The 24742-nt window shown below is 35.6% G+C and overlaps 1 protein-coding gene across 2 annotated transcripts in view; it reads right to left on the bottom strand.

Annotated features, from left to right (window-relative positions):
- Positions 1–1867: 1867 nt before the first annotated feature.
- Positions 1868–24742, bottom strand: part of arhgap46b (Rho GTPase activating protein 46b) — a 112133-nt gene continuing 89258 nt past the window's right edge. For both annotated transcript variants that reach the window (XM_073823043.1, XM_073823044.1), the window contains 6 exons: positions 24638–24736; positions 13813–13886; positions 8452–8651; positions 7116–7207; positions 5578–5747; positions 1868–5497 (listed from right to left, as the gene is read on the bottom strand). In XM_073823043.1, coding sequence (XP_073679144.1) covers positions 5303–5497; positions 5578–5747; positions 7116–7207; positions 8452–8651; positions 13813–13886; positions 24638–24736 — 830 coding nt within the window. In that variant the 3' untranslated portion in view covers positions 1868–5302. The remainder of the gene's footprint in view (positions 5498–5577; positions 5748–7115; positions 7208–8451; positions 8652–13812; positions 13887–24637; positions 24737–24742) is intronic.

Below are 24742 nucleotides of genomic sequence, written 5' to 3'. Positions count from 1 at the left end.
CAATGGTGTACTAAAAATCCATATGAAAAAACTTACTTCTCACTGTTCTCAGGTCAAATATTTATATGCGATTAAAATGCGATTAATTTCGATTAATTAATTACAAAGCCTCTAATTAATTAGATTAATTTTTTTAATCGAGTCCCGGCCCTAATATATATATATATATATATATATATATATATAAAAGTAGAAATGTGCAGATCTCAAATTTTTCTGGTTATATACAAAGTATTAAATCAAGGGGCTGATGACTTTTCCAATCTTGTTACTCTAGTTTTTATTATTATTATTAATTTACAGGACTGTTGTGTTTATAAGACCAAAATTGTAAATAAAGCTGGAAAGTTATTTGGAATGGGGTTTGATTTCAGGCTGTATGACAAATAAAGTACCTATTTCAAAAGGACTGTACGTGTGGCCATAGTTCATTCATAAGGGATTTTTGTTTGAGATCTAGCATTGTTTCCAGATTATGACAGAAGATTGAATTACTTTAGTTCACATCTGGTGTAATAGCACTTACTTCGCCACGAGAGGTCAGCACAGAGCTCAAAGTAGCTTTTCTTTTCCTATCCACCTTATTTTTCAACGTGGAAGTAAGCCGTTTTCTGTGAATGTGTCAGACTTCCGGAAATAGCAAGAAGAACAATGTGAAGTAAACGGTAAAAGTGCTTGCACTAAAAAAACAGTGTGTTCATAATTAAGATAATACATTAAATAATGTGGTAAGACACACCAGTTTGCAATATCATGCAACAAAATGAGCTGTTTTGTACATCTAAAAATGACTGGCAGCGAATGACAGAGAAAGCCAGACACATAAAATTTACAAAAGGCCACCTCCGCTCTTATTAGAAAATTTAGGGTGGATACCTTCACCTGAGAAGCTTGTTATGAAAGCCTATTTCCACCACTAAATAAAAAGCAACAAAAAAAGTTATTGCTACTTTTTATCTCACAAATCTGACTCTTTTGTTCTCAGAATTGTGATATAAACTTGCAATTGTGAGAAATAAAGCCAGAACCTTAAGTTTATATCTCACAATTCTGACTTCATTTTTCAGAATTGAACTTGATAAAAACTCACAATTCTGACTTTTTTTCTTGCAATTACAAGTTTAAATCTCACAGACTTTTTTTCTCAGAATTGTGAGATATAAACTTGCAGTTGTGAGTTAAGTCCAATTTTGAGGGGAAAAATGACTGATTATGTTCTCACAATTGCGAGTTTATATCTCACAAATCTGACTTAGAAACTAGCAATTCTGAAAAATAAACTCCCAATTCGGAGAAAAAAAAAGAGGTTATATCTCACAATTCTAACTTTATTTCTCAGAATTGCTAGTTTACTTTTCAGAATAGCGAGTTTATATCACGCAATTTTGAATTCATTTCTCAGAATTGTGAGATTATGTCACAATTCTAAGTTTACATCTCGTAATTCCCATTTTTTTCCTCAGAATTTTGAGATATAGTCACAATTACCCCCCTTTTTTTAATTCAGTGGCGGAAACAGACTTCCATAGTTTGTAGATGCTCTGAAGTGTATTATTAATCAAATCTAATCTAAATGAATTCTCTCTCTTTACAATAAAGTGACATTGTAGGATATAACTAGTGCATGTCCCTCAATTTTCATTATACCTCAAACTAAGCAGGAGATGAGCCAATCATTGCATTGAATTTGGGCTAAACTGAAGAAATATAGGCTATGATATGAAAAAATATATTTTATGCCATAGAATTCTCTAGAAGTCTATTTATTGCATTTAAGCACCTGGCAAACTTTTACTCTGCACATTATGTGTGGACAAGCCTTGAAAAATCAAGGAAGTGAAACTCACAACCACTTCTCTACAATTATACAAATTTACAAATTTTATTTCAGAGTTCTTTATGAAACTATGCAAATTTAAACACACATCATATCATCCATGTCATAATGCACTGCCATCTCCTACACACATCCTCACACAGATACTTCAAAATAAGACACAAAATCCATAAGGAGCATTTACAGTAAGAGTGCAGGAGGAGTATCAGTCTCTGCGGTGATCATTCAGACCCACAGGAAGGGAAAGGAACTGAGGGGGAAGTGCAACAAGGGAGGGACTCACTCACTTTCGCCATTCGGCATTACAAACACAACGATTCATCAGATGAGGGGTCTATATACAAGAGCACAGGCAGAGCTGATGGCAGATCCCATGTTAAATCAATAGCAAATGTGACTGTTTGATTGGATACAGAGATGAATCACGGAAGTTCAGTTTTGAAACAGTCTTCTAAACGCTACTCAAGCTTGATTTCTACAGTATCTCCACTTTGAGTAAATTCAGTATGGCCACAGTAATGCAAAAATCCTTGTCATCTTATTACGGTTTAAGCACTTTCCTATATCCCAAAATAACAGCGACAACTATAAGTAAGCCATCTGTAGATTGATTCCCCTGAAAAATGTAAACATTTTGCATAAATATTTAGACTTCTAGCCTGACATGGCAACAGCTCGACCAATGGTGTGAGTTTGGGGCGGAGCTATGTGTTTGTTGAACGAATGGCAGACAGGAGTTTAAAAGCCATTAGTCTTTTCTGTTAGTGGCACAGAAATTACATTTGTACGACAAGAACACAGCATGCATTTGCCAAATATTTGTGTTTTTTTATATTTGCATACTTCTGCAGATTATGGTTCAGGCCTGAGTCTCTATAAACATGTTTATTCTGCTTGGGCAAATCTGAACACAACATTTTTGGCCGTTGGAGCTGTTGGATCATCCGAAACCAACTGGGTGTCGAAATTGCATACTAATAAGTAGGTACTGCATTTGAAGTTACTTCATGACGGCTAATAAAGTATGTTATAGTAAGAATATGGGTAGTCTGAAGGTTGTTGAAATGTTGCCCTACAGTGCCTTGCGAAAGTATTCATACCCCTTCATTTTTTTCACACTTTATGTTGCTGCCTTATGTTAAACTGCTTACTTTTTCCTTTTTTCCCCACATGAATCTACACTCCATACACCATAATGGCAAGGCAAAAAACTTTTTTTTTTTTTTTTTTTAAATCTTTGCAAATTTATTACAAAATAAAAGCTTAAATGATTCAATTTCATAAGTATTCATACCCTTATTTGGGCAGTTGAAATTTGCTCAGGAGCATTCATATTGCATGTAGATGTTAACCTGTGGCAAATTCAATCGAATGGGTATGTTTGGAAAGGCACACACTTCTTAAAAGGTCTAACAGCTGAAAAGGAATATCAGAGCAAAAACCAAACCCTGAGGTAAAAAAAAGTGCTTGTAGATCTCAAAGACAGGATTGTATTAAACCACATATCTGGAAGAAGTTTGAAACAACCATGACTTTTCCTAGAGCTGGCCTCCTGGCCAAACCGAGCAATTGATGGAGAAGAGCTTTGGTTAGAGTGGTGACCAAGAACCTGATGGTCACTCTAGTTGAGCTCCATGATCATATGTGGAGATGGAAGAAACTTACAGATAGACAAACATTACTGTGGCACTTCACCAATCTGGGCTTTATGGCAGTGTGGCAAGACTCAATCATCTACTCTGTGAAGACACATGAAAACACACTTGGAATTTGCAAAAAATCATCTAAAGGACCCTCAGATTGTGGGAAACAAGATTCTTTAGTTTGATGAACCTCAATTCCAAGCATCATGTTGGAAGGAAATCAGGCCCTGCAGAATACCATCCGGACGGAAGCTGTTTATCAGTGGAAGGGACTGAGGGAGAGTAGAAGAAAAGCTCAATGCACCAAAATATTGAGACAGCCTTCATGAAAACCCAGTCCAGAGCATTCAGAACCTCAGACCTGGCAGAAAGTTCACCTTCAAACAGGGCAGTGACCCTAAGCACACAGCAAGAGTGGCTTATAGACAACTCTGTGAATGTCCTTGAGTGGCCCAGCCACAGCCTGGGCTTGAACCCAATCCAACATTTCTGGAGAAACCTGAAAATGTCTGCCAGACCACATCCAAGCTGACAAGCTTGAGAGGGGAAGAAGTGAGGTGAAGAATGGCAGATAATTGCCACATTTTGTTGCATCATACCCAAAAAGACTTGTGGCTGTAAAGCAGCCTACTGAGTTAAGGGTATGAATACTTATGCAATCTACTTATTTAACTTTTTTATAGTTAATAAACTTATGTTGTGACAATTCTGTTTTGCTTTATCATTATGGTGCATGGAGTGTAGATTGATGGTAGAAAAACAAGTCATTTTAACAGTTTAACATAAGGCAACAATAACAAAATGTGATCAACAATGAAGGAGTATGAATACTTTCGCAAGGCACTCTACTGCTTCACTGCCATTTTTAAATCCTCTCATGGGATAGTAATGTCTCTATTGGATGCGCACTTTAGAAGTAGAAGGTCGCATACTGTTTTATACATACTACAGTATATAGGGAAGTATGCAATTTCGAACGCAGTGCGAGTCAACTTTCTGAGCAGTCTTGTGAGAGTAGCAGATCCTGGGTAAGCTTGCTACAGTTTAGATTTTCTTAATCTACTCAGATGTAGCCAAACCACATCCGAAAGTGTAATTTTCCATTATCCGAATGGTACGACTGGGAAAACTACTGTAAGCGACTGAATGCAAATTGCTCTTGGTACCAGTTCATTTGGCGTCTAAGACGATGCAGAAACATGTAGGGTGTGTTTATGTACATGGGCACTTATGCATCTCACACATCAGCGATCATTCTCCACGTAAGGCACCAGACCTCAAGCTTTGACCTGTATTTGAGAGCTCTTTGTGGTTCATCGCTCTGCAATATTAATTCACCTTTTCTTGCTTACGCTCAGCCTTGCATACAAAACTGAAGCCAGTAATTCTCCCAGCACTCATTCTTGAGCTTACAAACGGCTGCTATTAAATAATCAGAACACTCATACCGTATTAAATTAAGGAAATCTGCTTTAGGTCACATTGCATGTGTGTTATTACGATCATGATTGTCCAAAGGATGTATTTCCCTGCGAATTAACGTAAAAGACTGATGAAACAACAAACCCGGAAAGACAAACGTCATGCTTTTGTTTTGTTGTGGAATCAAATTCAGTCAATTGATTCAGTTCAAATAGTATCTGGCTTCGAGAAGAGTCGGGATGATTCACATTGGGCCAAGCTGGATTAGTCGAGACGTTGTCCGTACTAATATTATGATGCTTAAGATGATTCTCTGAGGAGAAGAACGTCCTGATTCCCATCATCTCCTGGATGATTCACTCAAAGCTATGCCGGCAAATGTTAAAATAAACGTGACTCTTTAGATTAAGCCCTTGATGAAGCTGGTGTCCAAGTGCACGATGAGTATGCGGAGGAAGGACATTTCTTTCCGTGTGTTTTCAAAGATGATTCGAGGATCGTCTGACTGACATCGCAGGCAGTTTGGAGCCATGACCATTGCCAAGTTATTCACGTCCATCTTAGTCCTACTCACATTCACCGGTTGAGCAAACACCTGGCGTGGGAGAAAGACACAGCATTGAAATATGTGCTGTCATTGTGTAACACCACAGGCTTGTTTTCACATGGCATTACCTGTAAGAAGTTGATGAAGTAGCAGAGCACGAGTCTGTTGAGCTCTGGGAGCGACTGAACCACACTGATGGCTGCATCCGGATCTTCATAGTGACTGATGCACTGCTTATAGAAGCTCTGAGGAATCACCGGCTCCTCCAGCTCCCTGTACCACAACTTCAACAGAGACGCTGACATAAAGAAAGAGAGAGAGGCGTCACATCCATGTGCTTCATTCATTCAGCAATATTTACGGATAGTAACGGATAGAACGGATAGTTCACCCAAAAATTTTAATTCGGTCATTAATTACTCACTCTGCCGTTCCAAGCTGGAAAAGGCTAAAGTTACACATTAAATATAATGTTTACTCCTTTTCTGGTTCTTAACCAGGATCAGAGTATTTGACTCATTAACAAATGATTAATATTAATTAATATGCTTATACATAATATTAATATTAACATAATATTAATGCTAACACAAGCAAAGTATAACCTAAATTACTAAAATGCTAAAAACAAAAAGTAAAATCAAGATGTAAACTGATTTATCCACATCAATAATGACTAAATTAATCACAAAATTAATGTAATATATCAATAGTTTTGTCTTAACTACAGCAGAAATACTGAACATATCATATACACTACCAGTCAAAAGTTTTATGTTTTTTTTAAAGAAGTCTCTTCTGCTCAGCAAGCCTGCATTTTTTGACCCAAAATACAACAAAAGCAGTAATATTGAGAAATAGTTTTACTTTAAAATAACTGCTTTCTATTTGAATATATTTTCAAATGTAATTTCTTCCTGTGATCAAAGCTACATTTTCAGCATCATTACTTCAGTCTTCAGTGTCACATGATCCTTCAGAAATCATTCTAATATGCTGATTTGATGCTCAAGAAACTATTATTATTATCAATATTTAAAACAGTTGAGTATGGTTTTCTCCAGCTTGGAGATTTTTTTTTTTATTTTGGAAAAGAAATTATAGAAATGAATACTTTTATTTAGCAAGGATGCTTTAAATTGATCTAAAGTGATGATAAAGACACTGATAGTGTTACTAAATAGTGAGATAAATGCTGTTCTTCTGAACTCTTATTCATCAGAGAAACCTGAGAAAGTTTTCAACATAATTATAAATGTTTTTTAGAGCAGCAAATCAGCATTTTAGCGTGATTTCTGAAGGATCATGTAACACTGAAGACTGAAGTAATGATGCTAAAAATTCAGCTTAGAAATCACAGGAATAAATTACATTTTTAAAATATATTTAAACAGAAAGCAGTTATTTTAATAGTACAACTATTTCAAAACCGTGCTGTTTTTGCTGTACTTTGGATCAAATAAATGCAGGCTTGGTGAGCAGAAGAGAATTCTTTAAAAAAAAATCTGACTGTTCAAAAAATTTTGATTGGTAGTGTGTATATATATTGGGGGATATAGTGTTGGACGAAGAAGGTTGGAAACTTCTGGTCTAAAGGTCTTACAGACACTTTCTCTGTGTAAATTCAGTCTGAGATATAAATAATATGAATGTTTGATGTTCTCACCAGGGACATTGGGATCAGAGAGGTTGTCTGGAAGTTTCCACTGGTCCACCTGTAGCTTGAGAGCATTCACCTCATCAATATCCCCCGGTACTCTGCAAGATAAAGACAACATCTTCAGCCAAGACCACGTACAGGTATGATACACATATTCATCTGTTTCTGAACACTGTTCACCTCCTTAACGGCCATAAGTGTTTGAACACTTTCCTAAATACTGCCCTCAGCCCTTGCGGTTCACACTTTGGCTACACTGTCATAAAATAACAAACAGGACAGGCTAAAATCTTGAGGACTGTATAGACATGCCCAAACAAAAGCCACATCAAGCACACCATCTGAGACCAGGCTATGAATAGTGCCCGGGGTCATTTGACCACTAGGTGGAGCCAGTGTGACAGGCTTAAGATGGCATGAAGAAGCCGCCACACACAGGATTTAAAGAAAACATGTCCCTGGTACATGTAATTTCATGGATGAAGAGGGATGTTGTAAGAACAGATAAAAAAAGGGATGAGAAAGTAAATTCTTCATCCACCTTTAAGAGTGGGTGCGGCCATTTGTGACCCTGGACCACAAAACCAGTCTTAAGTCGCTGGGGTATGTTTGTAGCAATAGCCAAAAATACATTGCATGGGTCAAAATTATTGATTTTTCTTTTATGCCAAAAATCATTAGGAAATTAAGTAAAGATCATGTTCCATGAAGATTTTTTGTAAAATTCCTACTGTAAACATATCAAAATGTAATTTTTGATTAGTAATATGCATTGTTAAGAACCTAATTTGGGCAACTTTAAAGGTGATTTTCTCAGTCTTTTTTATTTTTTTTGCATCCTCAGATTTCTGATTTCAAATAGATGTATCTCAGCCAAATATTGTCCTATCCTAACAAACCATACATCAATAGAAAGCTTATTTATTGAGCTTTCATATGTATAAAAGTTTTGTCAAATTTAACCTTATGACTGGTTTTGTCGTCCAGGGTCACATTTGCAAATTTTAAGGTTCTGGCTTCTGGTCTCATCTGTGCCCAGCTAATTTTAGCTGTACAAAACATTTCGTTTTGCTGCTTAATATTGCCAAGTGGTGTGTCTTACCATGTTATTTTAATGTATTATCTTCATTAGGAACACAGTTTACAAGTTGTTATTTTTCTCATTATTTTCCTATAGCTACTAATGAACCGGAAGTCTCGCCCATAGGCTTACTAACACGTTGAAGAAAAAGGTGGATACTTCTGGATGGCCATGTAGTTTAGTAATTAGCTGAGTTTGCTATATATGAAACACTTAACACCATGATAAGCCCTCTTTCCTGATTCTCTGTCTATGTCCCACCTGAAGATGCCCTCCGTCTGGGCTCCACCCAGAGCCAGCACATACTGAGAGAGCTGCACCTGCACCCAGGGCAATTTCCTCTCAGGGAAGAGCTCACTCTGCCTCTCCATGATCTCCTCCAGAGCGCTGCCGAACAGAGATGGAGTCACGATGGCGTTCCGACCATGATCGATCTCTTCCAAAGTGGGTTTTCTCAGACCCTTCAGATGAAACAAAGGACACAGTATATACTTTGTCATTGCAATTAGACTAAAAAAACTAATAAAATATAGTGATATCAAATTATGTAGAGTATATGAGTGAACTATTATCAGTTCACTACTAAGTTTGGGGTTGGTAAGATTTTAACATCAGAATTATTTATTAAACAGAAAGTTTAAAAGAACAGCATTTATTTGAAATACAATTGAGGTCAAAAGTTTACATACACCTTGCAGAATCTGCTAAATTATATGCTGCATATATATGAATAAGATATGTCACGTAAAATATGTTTACATGTAATCCACAAGAGACAATAGTTCACGCTCACTGATGCTTCAGAAGGACGCAAGTTATTTTGTCTTCTGGGAAACATGTAAGCATTTTCTGTAGCTTCCGAAGGGCAGTACTACATGAAAAAAGATCATATTTAGACAAAATAAGAAAAATGTACACATCTTTATTCTGTTCAACAGTGTTGTTTTTGACAACCATCTTAGATTTAGTCTTAGTCTTAGTCTTTTGGACTAAAATGCTTCTTAGTTTTAGTCAAATTTTAGTCACTTCTATATGTGATAGTTTTAGTCCAATTTTAGTCGACGAAAAGTCAAAAAGGTTTTAGTCTAGTTTTAGTCAAAAAAAAAAGGGAAAAAAGTAGTCTTTTAACAAATTAATGTAGGTCAGTAAGTATTTTGCTGTTGGGTAGTGTCACTTATAAGTTCTGAAAATAGCAGATCTATAGTTCAACACAATGTGAGCTTCCGGATCGACTATTTTCACCAATAATTACAATAATGAAGGAATGTTTTAGAACATAAAAGACAAAAAAGGATGGAATGCTAAAACGGCTTGCCATACTAGTATGGCAAAGAGTATTTAATGCTAAAACGGCTTGCCATAGCGTCAGATACTTTTTAAGTTTTAATTGGCATGCACAATAAGCGGAAATGTCATGCATTTTAAACGTCTGACGGACCACCCACTAACATTTTCGTCTATTCTCGTCTCGTCAACGAAAAATCACACACGTCTCGTCATGTTTTAGTCATCAACGAGCCAGTTTTATCTCGTCATCGTCTCGTTATCGTCATGAAAAAAAGTGGCGTCAACGAAATTATTTCGTCATCGTCATCGTTGACAAAAACAACACTGCTGTTCAAAAGTTTTCACCCCCAGCTCTTAATGCATAGTTTTCCCTTCTGGAGCATCAGCAAGTGTTTGAGCCTTCTGTAACAGTTGCACACGAGTCTCTCAGTTGTCCTCAGTGTGAAAAGATGGATCTCAAAATCATACAGTCATTGATGGAAAGGGTTCAAATACACAAAAATGCTGAACAAAACTAAAAATTTGTGGGACCTGAAGGATTTTTCTAAAGAACAGTGAGCAGTTTAACTGTTGAGGACAAACAAGGGACTCATGAACAACTATCACTAAACAAAAAACCAGCTGTGAACGTAAACTTTTGAACAGGGTCATTTTTCTTTTCTCTTGTGAACTGTATATAAACATCCTCTGTGAAAAATCGTATTCATGCCAATACTAAATAAAAAATAACATGCATTTTGTATGATCCCTCTTATTTTGATAAAGTAATTAACATTTTGCAGATTCTGCAAGGTGCATGTAAACGTTTGACCTCAACTGTATATGTATTTTGCAAGTCTTTATAGTCTCTTTTAATCTAATTAATGCATCCTTGCTTAATAAAAAGCATAAATTAAAAAAACCAAAAAAACCTTGAACTTAAACTTGAAGAGTAGCCCAATGTTGTATATTTAATTCTTTTATTTGCTTTTATTTTGCTGTTATTCACTTAAATATAATTGCTCATTAATAATTTATTAACAACTTTAAAAGTAATCTTTTGTGTAACTCAAAATGAATATCCATTTCTCATGCATTATAAACGTTATGATGCCTAAATTCACTTGTAGCACTTAAAACAAATGTTTAAAAGTATTATTCAACCAGACAAAATGTGACCTTGGACCACAAAACTAGTCTTGAGTAGCATGGGTATATTTGTAGCAATAGCCAAAAATACATTGTATGGGTCAAAATGATATTTTTTTCTTTTATGCCAAAAATCATTAGGATATTAAGTAAAGATTATGTTCCATGAAGACATTTTGTAAATTTCCTTCTGTAGATATATCAAAACGTAATTTCTGATTAGTAATATGCATTGCTAGGAACTTAATTTGGACAACTTTAAAGGTGATTTTCTCAATATTTAGATTTTTTTTTTTGCACCCTCAGATTCCAGATTTTCAAATAGTTGTATCTCAGCCAAATATTGTCCTATCCTGACAAACCATACATCAATGGACCCTTATGGCTGGTTTTGTGATGCAGGGTCACAAATAGTATATTATTTTAATATTGGGTATTTATCAGTTATCAGCCATAAAATAAATATATAATTACCAGCTTACTGGCATTGACCAGAACATTAATATCAGTACATCCAAACCACTTTTCTAGTGTTTTTGTGTGACTTGTATGTTATTTTTGGGAACCTGACAGAAAGAAAGAAAAACATAAGAATGGATGATGACAGAATCCTCATTTTTGTCTGAACTATTTCAGAACAGAATTGAAACATCTGTTGATCATGATATGTGTTTCCCTCATAACTATGTGCAACAGACGGTCACCATCTCAGCTGTAACACAATATGGAAGAACAGCGCTGTGCTGTGCGGTGCAGAGGTAAAAAATAGCCCACCCAGTAAAAACATTGGAGACAGAGGTGGGATGGCTGATTACAGGGTGGGACTGGTGAAAGGACAAATAGGGAGGGGAAACAGCTTCTGCTAGTGCCAGTGGTGTGACCAGTGAAGCGTGTGCGCGTGGATGTAACTCATGGACTGGTCTTACAGAGGGGCCTGGGGGGTTGTTGTAACCTTTTCTTCTTAGTTTGGGTTAGTGGATTAGTAATTCTCATGGTGTGCTCCTAAAGGCCGGGTGCTGTGATTGCTCACAGATGTGACAAATTTTAGACGGCTGCACCGTATACTGCTTCTTTTGACCGTTCGCAGACTCCTGGGTACGATCTAACAGCGGTGCTGGCATCTATAAATAAACAATACTCCCAGGATAAACTGTTTTTAATTACATTTGACATCACATGATGAAATCCTCCAACTTTTATGTGTCTGGTTAAACCAGGTTAGGAGTCACCGAGTACGCTGAGAGTCGATGCTGCAACCAAAGTGACAAAGAACCGTAGCCTGCCTATTAAAATCAAATACAAATTTTGGACGATGTGATAAGCTGATAATTCATATTTTCATGTTATAGCTGATAAGCACTAAACATCTGGTATTAAATGAAATTTCTGTCTTTATTTACTCAGCCTCATGTTGTTCCAAACCTGTATGAGTTTGTTTCTTCTGCTGAACACAAAGAAGATATTTTAAAAAAATGTGTGTAACCAAACAATTGCTGACTAAAATGTTATGGAAGTCAATATTCTACCAAATATATTTTATGTTGGGAAAAAAAAGAAAAGAAACTCATACAGGTATGGAATGACAAAAGGGTGTATAAATGATGGCAGAATTTGATGATCCATTCCTTTAAAATCTAATGTCTAAAATAAAGTAAACACTAAAAACTGAAATCAATCATTTTAAATGCTACAAGTGAATCTAGATATCACTTTATAATGTACAATATGAAAAACGGATATTAATTTGGACTAAAGATTAGTAATTAATTAATTTATTAGTAATTTAATTATTTGTCTTTGCAGATTTATTAAATGCAATTTAAATCTAAAAATAGGAAAATGAGCAGTGCAATTAAATAAATCCAACATCCTCTGATATCGAAAATAATAATAATAATAAATATTAGTATTATTTTTAAATCCATAATAATAACTTAAATCCATATGTTTAATAAAATAAAATGAAAAATGGAATAAAAAAAATAATTTATAAAAATGTATAAAATAACAAAATAAAATAAGTATTAATTTGGAGATTGTCTAAAGATTACTTTTAACAGACTTATTAGTAATTACTTATGTCTTTAGTTGCCAGTAAATGTAATTTAAATCTAAAACTAGGGAAATAAGCAGTACAATTAAATAAATCCAACATCTACTGATATCGATAATAATAATAATAATAATAATAATAATAATAATTATTATTATTATTAGTAGTAGTAGTAGTATTTTAAGTATTATTATTACTATTATTTGTATTAGTATTCTTTTAAAATCTGTAATAAATTAAATACATGTTTAATAAAAAAAATAAAAACATTTATTAAATAAAATCAATTAAAAAAATAAAATAACAAAATAAAATAAATATTAATTTGTAGATTGTCCAAAGATTACTTTTAACAGACTTATTAGTAATTATTTATGTCTTTAGTTGCCAGTAAATGTAATTTAAATCTAAAAATAGGGAAATAAGCAGTACAATTAAATAAATCCAACATCTACTGATATCGATGATAATAATAATAATAATAATAATAATAATAATAATAATAATAATAATAATAATAATTATTATTATTATTATTAGTATTTTAAGTATTATTATTACTACTATTATTTGTATTAGTATTCTTTTAAAATCTATAATAAATTAAATACATGTTTAATAAAATAAAATAAAATAAAAAAAATAAAATAAAAACATTTATTAAATAAAATCAATTTAAAAAATAAATTAATTAAAAAAATAAAATAACAAAATAAAATAAATATTAATTTGGAGATTGTCCAAAGATTACTTTTAACAGACTTATTAGTAATTATTTGTGTCTTTGCAGATTTACTGTAAGTAAATAGGGAACTGAGCAGTACAATTAAATAAATCCAACATCTACTGATATTGATAAAATTAATAATAATAATAATACAAATATTAAAAACAATTATTATTATTAGTTGTAGTAGTATTTTAAGTATTATTATTACTATTATTGTTATTAGTATAATTTTTAAATCTATAATACTAAAATAAATCCATGTTTAATAAAATAATAATAGAAAATAAATAAATAAATAAATGAAAAAAAAAATTTATTAAAAAAATAAAATAAATATTAATTTGAAGATTGTCTAAAGATTACTTTAAACAGATTTATTAGTGTCTTTGCAGATAAATAAAACATAAAATAAAATAAACCTTACCTTCTTGCCCCCAGTAATGGCCACTTTCTGCAGCTTGCGGTAGCAGTACTTTGCGTAAGTGCTGATAGGAAGACCTGTCAAAGACAATTAATATTCAGCGTTACTGACCAGTGACAGAACTCTAAAAGGAAATGACATAATTGACCACTGAGTGACCCAATGTCAAATTTTGTCAAATTTGCAATTCAAAGGCCTTAAGGAGAAACAAAGTTTGGCTTATGAATGAGCCTTGTGACTTGCATCAAAGTCCTAAGCATAAAATTCTTTCCTAAGGGATTTATAAATAAAGAAGTCCTTAGAAACAAAGCCACTCCACTCCAAATCATCTACGGTTTCAAAAGTTCATACCCAAACATGTTATGAAAGAGAACAGCTTTGGGTGACAGGGCGTAATATTATTTTGCAGGCACTCCAATAGTCTTTCAATCAAAAGTTTTTTTTAAATATGAAGTGTCACAGGTATATTTGTAGCAATAACCAACAATACATTGCATGGGTCAAAATAATCGCTAAAAATCATTAGGATATTAAGAAAAGACCTTGTTTCATAAAGATATTTTGTAAATGTCCTACTGTAAATATATCAAAACTTAATTTTTGATTAGTAATATGCATTGCTAAGAACTTCATTTGGACAACTTTAAAGGCGATTTTCTCAATATTTAGATTTTTTTGCACCCTCAGATTACAGATTTTCAAATAGTTGTATCTCGGCCAAATATTGTCCTCAAAAATTGACCCTTATGACTGGTTTTGTGGTACAGGGTCACAAATATGACTGCATGCATTGTTTTGACAGCATGGTCAGAAAAAAAAAAAAAACTACATTGGAGATGCCCAGCAAACCCAGTTAAAAACACAAGATCAAACACACAAAGAGCGATGAGGCATAAGTGCTGTGCAAGTAGCTACTAGTCGATTCCAGAACCTGACAGAGCTTCTTCTTTTACTGAAAACCGACTTCGGTGACTCATATGCATATGTGTTTTCCAGCAGCTGAAAACTGAAATCCTCATTCTTGCAAAGCATTACTGCTGAGAGAATGCTGGAACTGAACATTATGAGTGAGATGTGAACGTTTCCTCACAGCTACAAGGTACATGAGGCGTGAAGTTTAACTGTTAGAGGAAAAACTGTACCGTAAAGTACTAATGGAAGCTGTCATCCATGCTCCACCGGATGAAATATCGCTCACGCTGATATTAGAGTGAAAGCGATACAGCTACTAGTGGCTCTGGCTAATACGTACTGACCTCTATGAATCGCACAGCAGCGTGAGGCGCTATCTGTTTTTATTAAAGTCGCTCTTGCAGCAGTTCCCTCCCTTGTTTCTTCTTGGGAATGTGAGTCATTCTTTGGCTGAACAGTCTTATGTGGTTATGCGGGTCTAAAAGAGATTTACAGCCAACAGGTGACTGAGGATTGACTGGGCTGAACTGAAGCCTGAGAGACAGCAAGAACAGACACAGAGAGGCTTCAGGGCTCTTCACAGCCATTACTCACACGTTCAGACAAACATACGTAGGGGAAGAGGGAGTAGCAGGAAAAAATATATGTGGGAAAAAAATGTTGACGATAAAAATCTAAAAGACAAAATGCTCAGTCAAACAAGCTCGCTATGAAAACAAAAATAGCATTCCTTCTGCAATTTAGCAGCTGAAATAACTTGAAACAACTAGTGAACTCCATGTGAACACCTAAAGATAGATTTTCATGATTAATTTGATGGAAGCAGGCGTATCTATAATATCTGCATGCTGAAATGCTGGATAATTGGTATCTGGTATTTACCACAACACAAATACTGCTATGATGCCACATTGTGTGGCTTTTGGTTGTAATTTTCAATCGAAGGGCAACAAGAGAAGCGATGTAAGTCTTCACTGCTTTCCTAACAATAAGAAGAGGAGTAAAGAATGGGAAAATAAAACTTTGTAAAGACCCGCGTCTTTGTTCTCTCCACTTCAGCTCTGATGCCATTGAGGCTTTTAGTAGAGCACAGCTACTGAAAGAGCTTACAAACGGCAGAGACAAGAAATGCTAGTTGCCATCCTGACAGGATGTAAACATGCCAGCGCTTGACATGACGGCGCAGCCACTGAAGGAGTTTCTCAGTGCGGATTTCACTCGATATTTGAAGGCGTTTAGACTCCTTGTTGGGAAAATCTGTGCTACGACACTTGGTTTAAGCCTACGCTTATATCGTTCGCCACCTGTAAGCTCTTTCAGTAGCTGTGATCATCGTATCAGTATTTTATTTCCTGAATTGTGTTGCAGTAAAAATAGCAACAGGTAGCACCAGTAGTTCACTGAGTGCAACCATTTCACATCATAATAGTCCAAAATATTTCTAAAACGATTTTTTAAATAACATAAATCTTTCATGGGATCAACCAAGGCACATTTAGAAATCTGCATGTTCGCAGTGTAAAAACATGGGTTGATTTTCACATTACTCTGAACAAAAACAGCAGACGGGCTTATTGAAAATTCAATGCAAATTCATTCTCTGCCAATAGGTGGCGCTTTCAGTTTCCCCGATAATGGCAACACACAAAGCAGAGCATAACTTGACTTTACCATTACAGCCTTTTGAAGTTTAAGGGCCAGATTTACTAACAGCATGTGCCAATGCAAACTGTTTTTGGTGTTAAAATAAAACTGTAAGGATTTACTAAAGATGCGCAGTAAAGAATTAGTGCTGAAAAGGCATGGACACAGTTAATTTTGTGCCTGACCTTCAGACGCAAAATTTCTGGGAGAAGAGTATTAAAATTAATCACGCAACGTGATTTACTAATGTGTGTGCTCAACAAATTATTGGTATTTACGCCATTATTTATGGGCCCCAACAAAGCATGTTTTAAAGCAGGCGCTAATTTGCGCTGCTCTTGGTAGACTGCGCTGGTCATTATGGAAATGATCTGGCTGCGTCTGTGTTCTTTTACACTGTCAGTAAATCACACGTTGAATTTTCCATTCCCATTGGTAGGGCTGGGCGATTAATCGAAAAATAATCGAAATCGACATTCAGAACCTATAATCGTTAAAATTTTTCCAGGAAGATTATTTCAATTACTTTCCCTTTAAAAAACACAAGCACTCCGTTCCGTTATTCCGCCAACATGTCGATGGAGAGCTTAAACAGTATTTATACAGTAAAAAGTATTTACAGGATATACAAGGGTAATTTTATTTAGAGGAGATACTGCTTATTTTCTACTTTTAATATGAAAAACATTGAAAATTATTTATTTTGTTTCCAATAGTGCAAGTTATTTATTTTCACTAATTTAAGAAAAATGTGACTTTTCGTTTTAAGCAATCCTTGCTTTAATTTCAGTTGTTCAACACTGATGTTCAATTAATAATCATAGATCGTAGATAGTGTGTTTCCTTCAATTATTTTAAAATCAAGTAATGCACCCTTCATCCAAAAATCTCTCGCTTGTAATATGTGAACATATTTACTGTACAAAACTTGTCAGTGAACTATGAGGGCAAAAAAATAAATATTATATAAATATAATTAAATATAATTTTATTAATAAATAAAATAATCGTTCATTAATCGTAATCGGGTTAAAATGTTCAATTAATCGAGATTTTGATTCTAAGCCAAATTGCCCAGCCCTACCCATTGGTGCTTTAAAGGAATTGCGCTCGAACACTAACGTGCCCTGTTTAATCACAATTCTTGTCTGTCCGTCCCTTGTAAAATCATATTTAAGACTTTCTTGTACAATTTACAACTTTTTATGGCCTTAAATTTAATACAACTAAATTTAAAACTTCACAAGGACTCGCGTAAACCCTGATAAACCATCTGAATGTGTGTCTTGCACTAACTCATTATCAAATCTGGAGAAAATTATATTCAGTGCAGGGTTTACTTTGAAAATGTTCACTCAAAAATTGCTAGTAAATTTCACAAATAATTACAAAGAAACATGAAGTGACATACTTTTTACTAAAAACTAGCCCACATGTTAACAAATGAGATTTCTTTCAGTTAAATGTCTGAAGAAAACCCTCATAAAACAGATAAACACATAATGTCTTCAAAGTTTCCCAATCTCAGACCTGACAGGAACAGGTGGGTCTATATGGGACTGTCTACTGCCATCGGGCACAATCTGTGAATCACAAAGACGGTGAGATTTTTAGGTCTTGTTTTGATGACTCTTGTGTGTATGAAGCTGTAAACTCATGTTAGACAAACAGGTCAGATATTTCACAAGAAGCTGTCTCGCCTCTCTGTCTTTCTTTTCTGTTCTCTACTTTCTATTCAACAGTTTCATTCTTACATTTCCTAATGTACGAACCTCTACTTTCCATCTTTTTGAATTTATAACATGGGATTGATACACCATTTGGGGACAGTAGATGTACAGCAGTAACTGTAGTTACTAGGTTTATTCAGCAGGAATACTGATCAAAAGTGACAAAGACGTTTATAATGTTCCAAACGACTTCTATTTTAAATAAGCCTTTTCTTTAGCGTTAAATCAGCATATTAGAATTACTTCTAAAAGATTATGCTGAAAATTCAGCTTTGACTCTCAGGAATAAATTACATGTGAAAATATATTAAAAACTAAAACAGGTATTTAAAATGATAAAAGTATATCTGTTTTTACTGTATTTTCTATCAGTCTATTGGAGCTTTGGTGAACCTAAGAAACTTCTTACTAAGCTAAATCTTTAAAAACTCTCACCAACCCCAAACTTTTAAACAGCAATCTGTTTTAATACCATCTTTGGTTTCATCGGCCATCCTCTTGGACTCATTTGTAAAAATGTGCTACATCCCAACGCTTTTATCATCTGCCTCTTAAAGATAAAGAATGACAGTTTGGACACTTCACCAATGAGCTGATATGAGGGCTGTTTTGCATACAAATAGTTCCAGTGTTGTAACAACGGTCCTTTGAGCCCATACAGTTTTTTTTCTTTCTACAATGCACCTCTAACAGAAGGCAGGAGGATGCCACACCCCCACAAAACATCCTGAAACAAGAGCGAGAGTAAAAGAGCCTTCCAAAAAAAAAAAAAAGAAAGAAAAACAGTGCCACATCATATAATAAAGTCCTCAGAGAGTGTTGATTCTATTTCAAAAGGGCCTCTGAACTCCAGCCCTTCCTACAATGCCATCTCCTGGGGCACACGGCGCTGGTAGACAGCTGCTGAGGCCCTGCAACGGTAAAGCCACATTCCCTCTGCCGTTCCAGAACGTTCCCAGCATCCAGTCGGAGAGCGGGAAGGTGCAGAGGTGTCAGATGGAATGCTCCACTCCAGCCAAAACAATGCTCTGGATGACTAAAGTAAACCAGCAGCACTTCAGTCAGCCCATGAGACAAGTGAATACTGTGTTTAGCGACGGCAGTGAATTTGTTTCCTTTGTGCGTTAGAACCACAACAACATTCCTGACATTTGGCTTCCACATATACACATGACGCTGGGATTTGTAAAGCCATTGTTTTCTGGCTTAGCTGCAACTCATCACTCGAACAAACACTGACGCTACTATAATCTTGACCATGAAGTTCGAAGATCATGATCTTGTTGATTGTAGGCCAATGTCACATGAAACCTAGTCTGCTGCAATCCAACAGACAATTTACATTGAAACTAAAGCTGCGGCAATGCTGATATTTCTTTATCCAACCCACTGAATTAATAGAGGATCGATGATTGGCACAAACACATCTGAAATACTGTATTTATGATGTAAAAAATAGTACAATGACATATAAAGACGTCACACAGTATAAAATTATGGTTAAGGGTCAGCGATTATCAACCATGGCGTTTTGGAGATTTTATACCCTGAATGATTAAAAATTGCTTGTAAAATGCTCACTTATGTTGACACCAGCACCAGAGGGCTCAATACTCTTGCTCCCATTTCAGATATGAAATACAGTCCACTAAATGTCGACTGCTTTTGAACTCCCTGCTGAGTTTCACACTGTAATGCATCAGGCAGCACAACGATTTCATCAAAGTCAGTCAGAGGGTAGTAATAAAATGATGAAACGGACTGCATTCAGCCAGTGGCTGCTGAAAGGAAAAGTCTTGAAAACAGTAGTTAAAAGGAGAGTTCACCCTAAAATGAAAATTACCGCATGATTTACTCACCCTCAAGCCATTTTATATGTATATAACTTTATTCTTTCAGACGCACACAGTTGGAGTTATATTAAAAAAATGTCGACTCTTCCAAGTTTTATAATGGCAGCGAATGGGTGTTGAGATTTTGAAGGCCAATAAGGTGCATCCATCCATCATAAAAAGTGCTTCACATGGTTAATAAAGGCATTCTGAAGTGAATCAATGTGTTTGTGTACAAAAAATATCCGGGTAAGAATATGTTAGTTTCGCAAGAACCAAGTTTCGTTTACAGCAACGGAAAACCAGTCTCCTCTTGGCTTATATCGAAATCCCCTGACATTTTTCTTTGCAAGTCCTTGTTTTGTACTTCTAATTCATGACTGGTGTTTTGTTTTGCTCTCTGTAAAAAAAAAAAGTCACCAGAAGAACACAAAAGTGGCTTGTAGGTACATTTTTTAGACGTTTAATGAGGCTTAGAGGTGGCATGAGTGAAAAAAATGTTGAGATTAATGTTTTAAGTATAAAATTTTGAATATAGAAATATTAAATGATTTAAATAACTGAAATTAGACGTTCACTGATTTTATCACTGAATCATTCATTCAACTGATTTGTTCGAATAGCTGATTCATTTAGGAATGAAGCAAGTGACTGTCTTTATAAATGGGTAATCATGAATCACTGACTCACTAGATTCATTCAAAAATGCATTTTCATTCATGAATGTAGAGACATAGCACTTTAGGCCCTGTCCTCTGCACTTCTGTGTTCGCAACTTCGCAAAGGAGCGTCACTCTCTTGTGAATGCGTGTTTATCAGTTAACGGAAACTAGAAATTTATAAAGTTTATAAAGTTTTAAATATGGGTATTTTTCTCACACAAACACATCGCTTTGCTTCAGAAGGCCTTTATTAACCCCCAGAGCTGTGTGGAGCACATTTATTGATAGCTGAATGCACTTCCAATTGCATTTGAACCCTTGCCAACAATGACTGTATGATTTTGAGATCCAACTTTTCACACTGAGGACAACTGAGGGACTCATATGCAACTATTACAGGAGGTTCAAATGCTCACTGATGCTCCAGAAGGAAACACAACGCATTAAGAGCCTGGGGTGAAAACTTGTGAACATAATGGAGATGTGTACATTTGTCTTATTTTGCCTAAATATCACATTTTTTCTTTTAGTACTGCCCTTTAGATGCTACAGAAGATGTTTCCCAGAAAACAAAATTAAAATTTACCCTGATCTTCAATTCAAAAAGTGTTAACCCTCTTAATGCATGTTTTTTTTTTCTTCTGGAGCATCAGTGAGTGTTTGAACCTTCTGTAATAGTTGCATATGAGTCCCTCAGTTGTCCTCAGTGTGAAATTTATTTTGGTACAATAATTAACATTTTGCAGATTCTGAAAGGGGATGTGAGCTTTTGACAGCAACTGTATGAACCTAGGATGGCTTGAGGGTAAGTTAATCATTTTTGGGTGAACTATCCCTTTTGAAGACCTAAAAGATTGGGTTGGTGGCAAAGTTTGTAGGTTTAAACTGTACAAAAGTTGATGAACTCTTCATCATTGAATGAAGCACAACATTTCAAGCTGCTCCAGATGTACTGTCCCTGTAATAAGTATTCAGTACTAAATGATCTCTTGGTAATGAGAGTACATTTTAGCCTTGCACTTCCACCTTAAACAGTGGCTGTGGCCATTACTTAACTGTTGATAGTGAAGTGAGCACATGTCTCATGGCACTGCCCCTGAGAAGACAGCGCACAGTGTAATTAACCAAGGCCAGGCTGGAGCTGCATTATTAAGAGCCCACGCAGAGCTGTCTCGTCAAACTTTTTGTTTTGGAGCGGGGCTCTTGAGAAAGGCTCATTGTGTGCACGAGTAATATAGAAGAGAGATAAAAGAACAAGTTAAGGGTTAAGTTGGATGGCAGCCACTGAGGGTGTAACCTGATAAAAATGTCCCTTTCTCCTTTTTTTGTCTCGATCTGCCTGCTCTTCTTTCTCTTTCCATCTCCTATCACTCTCGCTTCAAAACTGAAAGACGTTCTCAGGATCTTTGTTGCCTCTCAACCCACAAACTCTCTCTCTCTTTGCCTTCGCAGTCTGGCTACGGGCCAGGGAAGCGTGGGACTTGCAGAATGTCTTGTTGCTCAAAGCTTTAATCTTGCTTCTAAGAGAGAGTGAGAAAGGGAGTGAGGAGGGGGATACTCCCCTTCTGTGCTTGGCCAGCTGCTCTCTCTTTGAGTGGTCCTCCTCCACCAGTGGACCCAAAGCATCATTAATACTCTCCCTCCTCAGCCGAACGTGTTAGAAGGAAGACTCCCTTATTTACATTGTATACCAAATTCCCTTGACACTATATATGAGTGGGTGTGTTTGGGAGCCTCTCTTTCAGTTAAAGATAAAGGATGCTTTGGCTTTGGCAGAACACGAAAAACAACATGAAACAGCATTCACTTCAGATTAAACTATAGAACAACAGAATGATAAACAGACAGACAGAGACAGACAGACAGACGATCAATAGATGGATGGGTAGATAAACAGACAAATAAAAGACAGGCCGAGGGATGAATCAATGATAGAACGATAGACAGAATGATAGACAGAAAGATGGATAGAAAGACAGACAGATAGATAGATGATTGACATACAAACAGAACAAGAGATGGATAGAATAAAACAAGAGACAGAACTATAGAGCGAAAGACAGAAAGAGGCTGTATCCGAAATCACCCCCTATACCCTTAAATAGTGCACTATTTGAGGTGACAGCCATTTTAAGTGGTGTTCGAAACCATAGTGGACATTTCCGAGTGCACCCATGCAATCACACAATGCACCGCAAAAACGACTGTACCACCGTTGTACACTTAACAGCTAGAGATAACCCATAATGCACTGTGACTGAGAGTCACGCTGCGTGCCGATTGAATTCCCGTGTCTCGCCAAAAGATGGCGCCCGCAGCTGAATCATCCATTCGTTCATTTTACAACGCGCTCGTCCACGGCGTAATACAGCGTACGACACAGGTATAAATCGTTGTAAATTTATTATTCAATTTGTTTAACTAGGGTTTATACATAATTTCCATAATCTTACTACTGGAACTGTCCGTTTTAAATGAGTGTTACACAGCAAGCATACTATGCAAACGCGGCAGTCCTTCCGGTGCACTTAGTGTCCAAATTCACTCACTCGTTTTCATTCGCTTCTTCAAGTGGACTGTATGAGTGGACTAATGTAGTGAATAGTGAATGAGGGTATAGGGGGCGATTTCGGATACAGCCAGACAGATCAATAGATAGACATATAGACAGATGGACACACAAAGAACGAGAGATGGATAAAATAAACGATAGAATGACAGAACGAGAGATACAATGAACAACAGAATGATAGAACGACAAACAGAACGATAGAGTAAAAGATAGACAGAAAGATAGATCAATAGATAGACAGACAGACAAACAGAACCAGAGATAGATAGAATGAACGACAGATAGATAGAACGAGAGATGCAAGGAACGACAGAAGGATAGAATGACAGACAGAATGATAGAGTGAAGGATAGACAGATAGATAGATCAATAGATAGACATATAGATAGATGGACAAACAGAACGAGAGATAGAATGAACGATAGAATGACAGAACGAGATATGCAATGAACAGAACGATAGAACGACAAACAGAACGATAGAGTGAAAGATAGACAGAAAGATAGATCAATAGATAGACAGACAAACAGAACCAGAGATAGACAGAATGAACGACAGAATGATAGAACGAGAGATGCAAGGAATGACAGAATGATAGAATGACAGACAGAATGATAGAGTGAAAGATAGACAGAAAGATAGATCAATAGATAGATAGATAGATAGATAGATGGACAAACAAAGAGAAACAAGAGATGTATAGAATGAACGACAGAATGACAGAATGAGAGATACAATGAATGACAGAACGATAGAACAAAGAATAATAAAGCGAATTATATACAATGAACAACAATTGACAATGACAGACAGAACAATAGAGCGAAAGATACAGAAAGATAGATAGATCAATAGACATAAATAGACAGAACAACAAAATGATAGATAGAACGATAGATAGATAGACAGATAGATATACATACAAAATGAGAGATAGACAGAATGAACGATAGAATGATAGAACGAAAGAGCTGGACAGATAGAATAAATGAGAGATAAAATAAACAATAGAACGATAGACAGAACAATAGAACAATAGATAATTAGACAAAAAAAGAACGAGGTAGAATGAATGTATGATAGAACAACAGATATAACGATAGAGAGAAAGTTAGACAGAAATAGATAGAATGCAAACTGAGATACAATGAACGACAGAACAATAGATAGAATGATAGAACGATAGAATGATAGATAGATAACACAGACAGAATGAGAGGTACAGAATTAACTATAAACTATAGATAAAAGACTGACAGACACAAGAGGTAGAATGACAGAATGATAGATAGATGGATGGATGGATGGATAGATAGATAGACTTCAAATTCACTTCAAATGCCAACTTCTGAACTGAAAGGGATCCAAATCCTTTATTCTAAACTTCCTGCCAAAATCTCTCCTCAGCATTTCTCATGTCTGTATACATATTTCCCTAACTGTCTGTGCAAATGACCCATCCCACCATTAACTCACCCTCATCCTCTTCTTCCTCATTGTTCTGTCTCCTCTTCTTCCTGGACTTTGAATTCTTCTTGTTTTTAATGTCCTGCTGCTCCATGATGTTCTGCAGTACTGTCA

Source organism: Garra rufa, chromosome 18 (genome assembly GCF_049309525.1).
Source record: "Garra rufa chromosome 18, GarRuf1.0, whole genome shotgun sequence".
Classification (NCBI taxonomy): Eukaryota; Metazoa; Chordata; class Actinopteri; order Cypriniformes; family Cyprinidae; genus Garra; species Garra rufa.
This window is presented reverse-complemented; position numbering and strand designations above follow the sequence as displayed.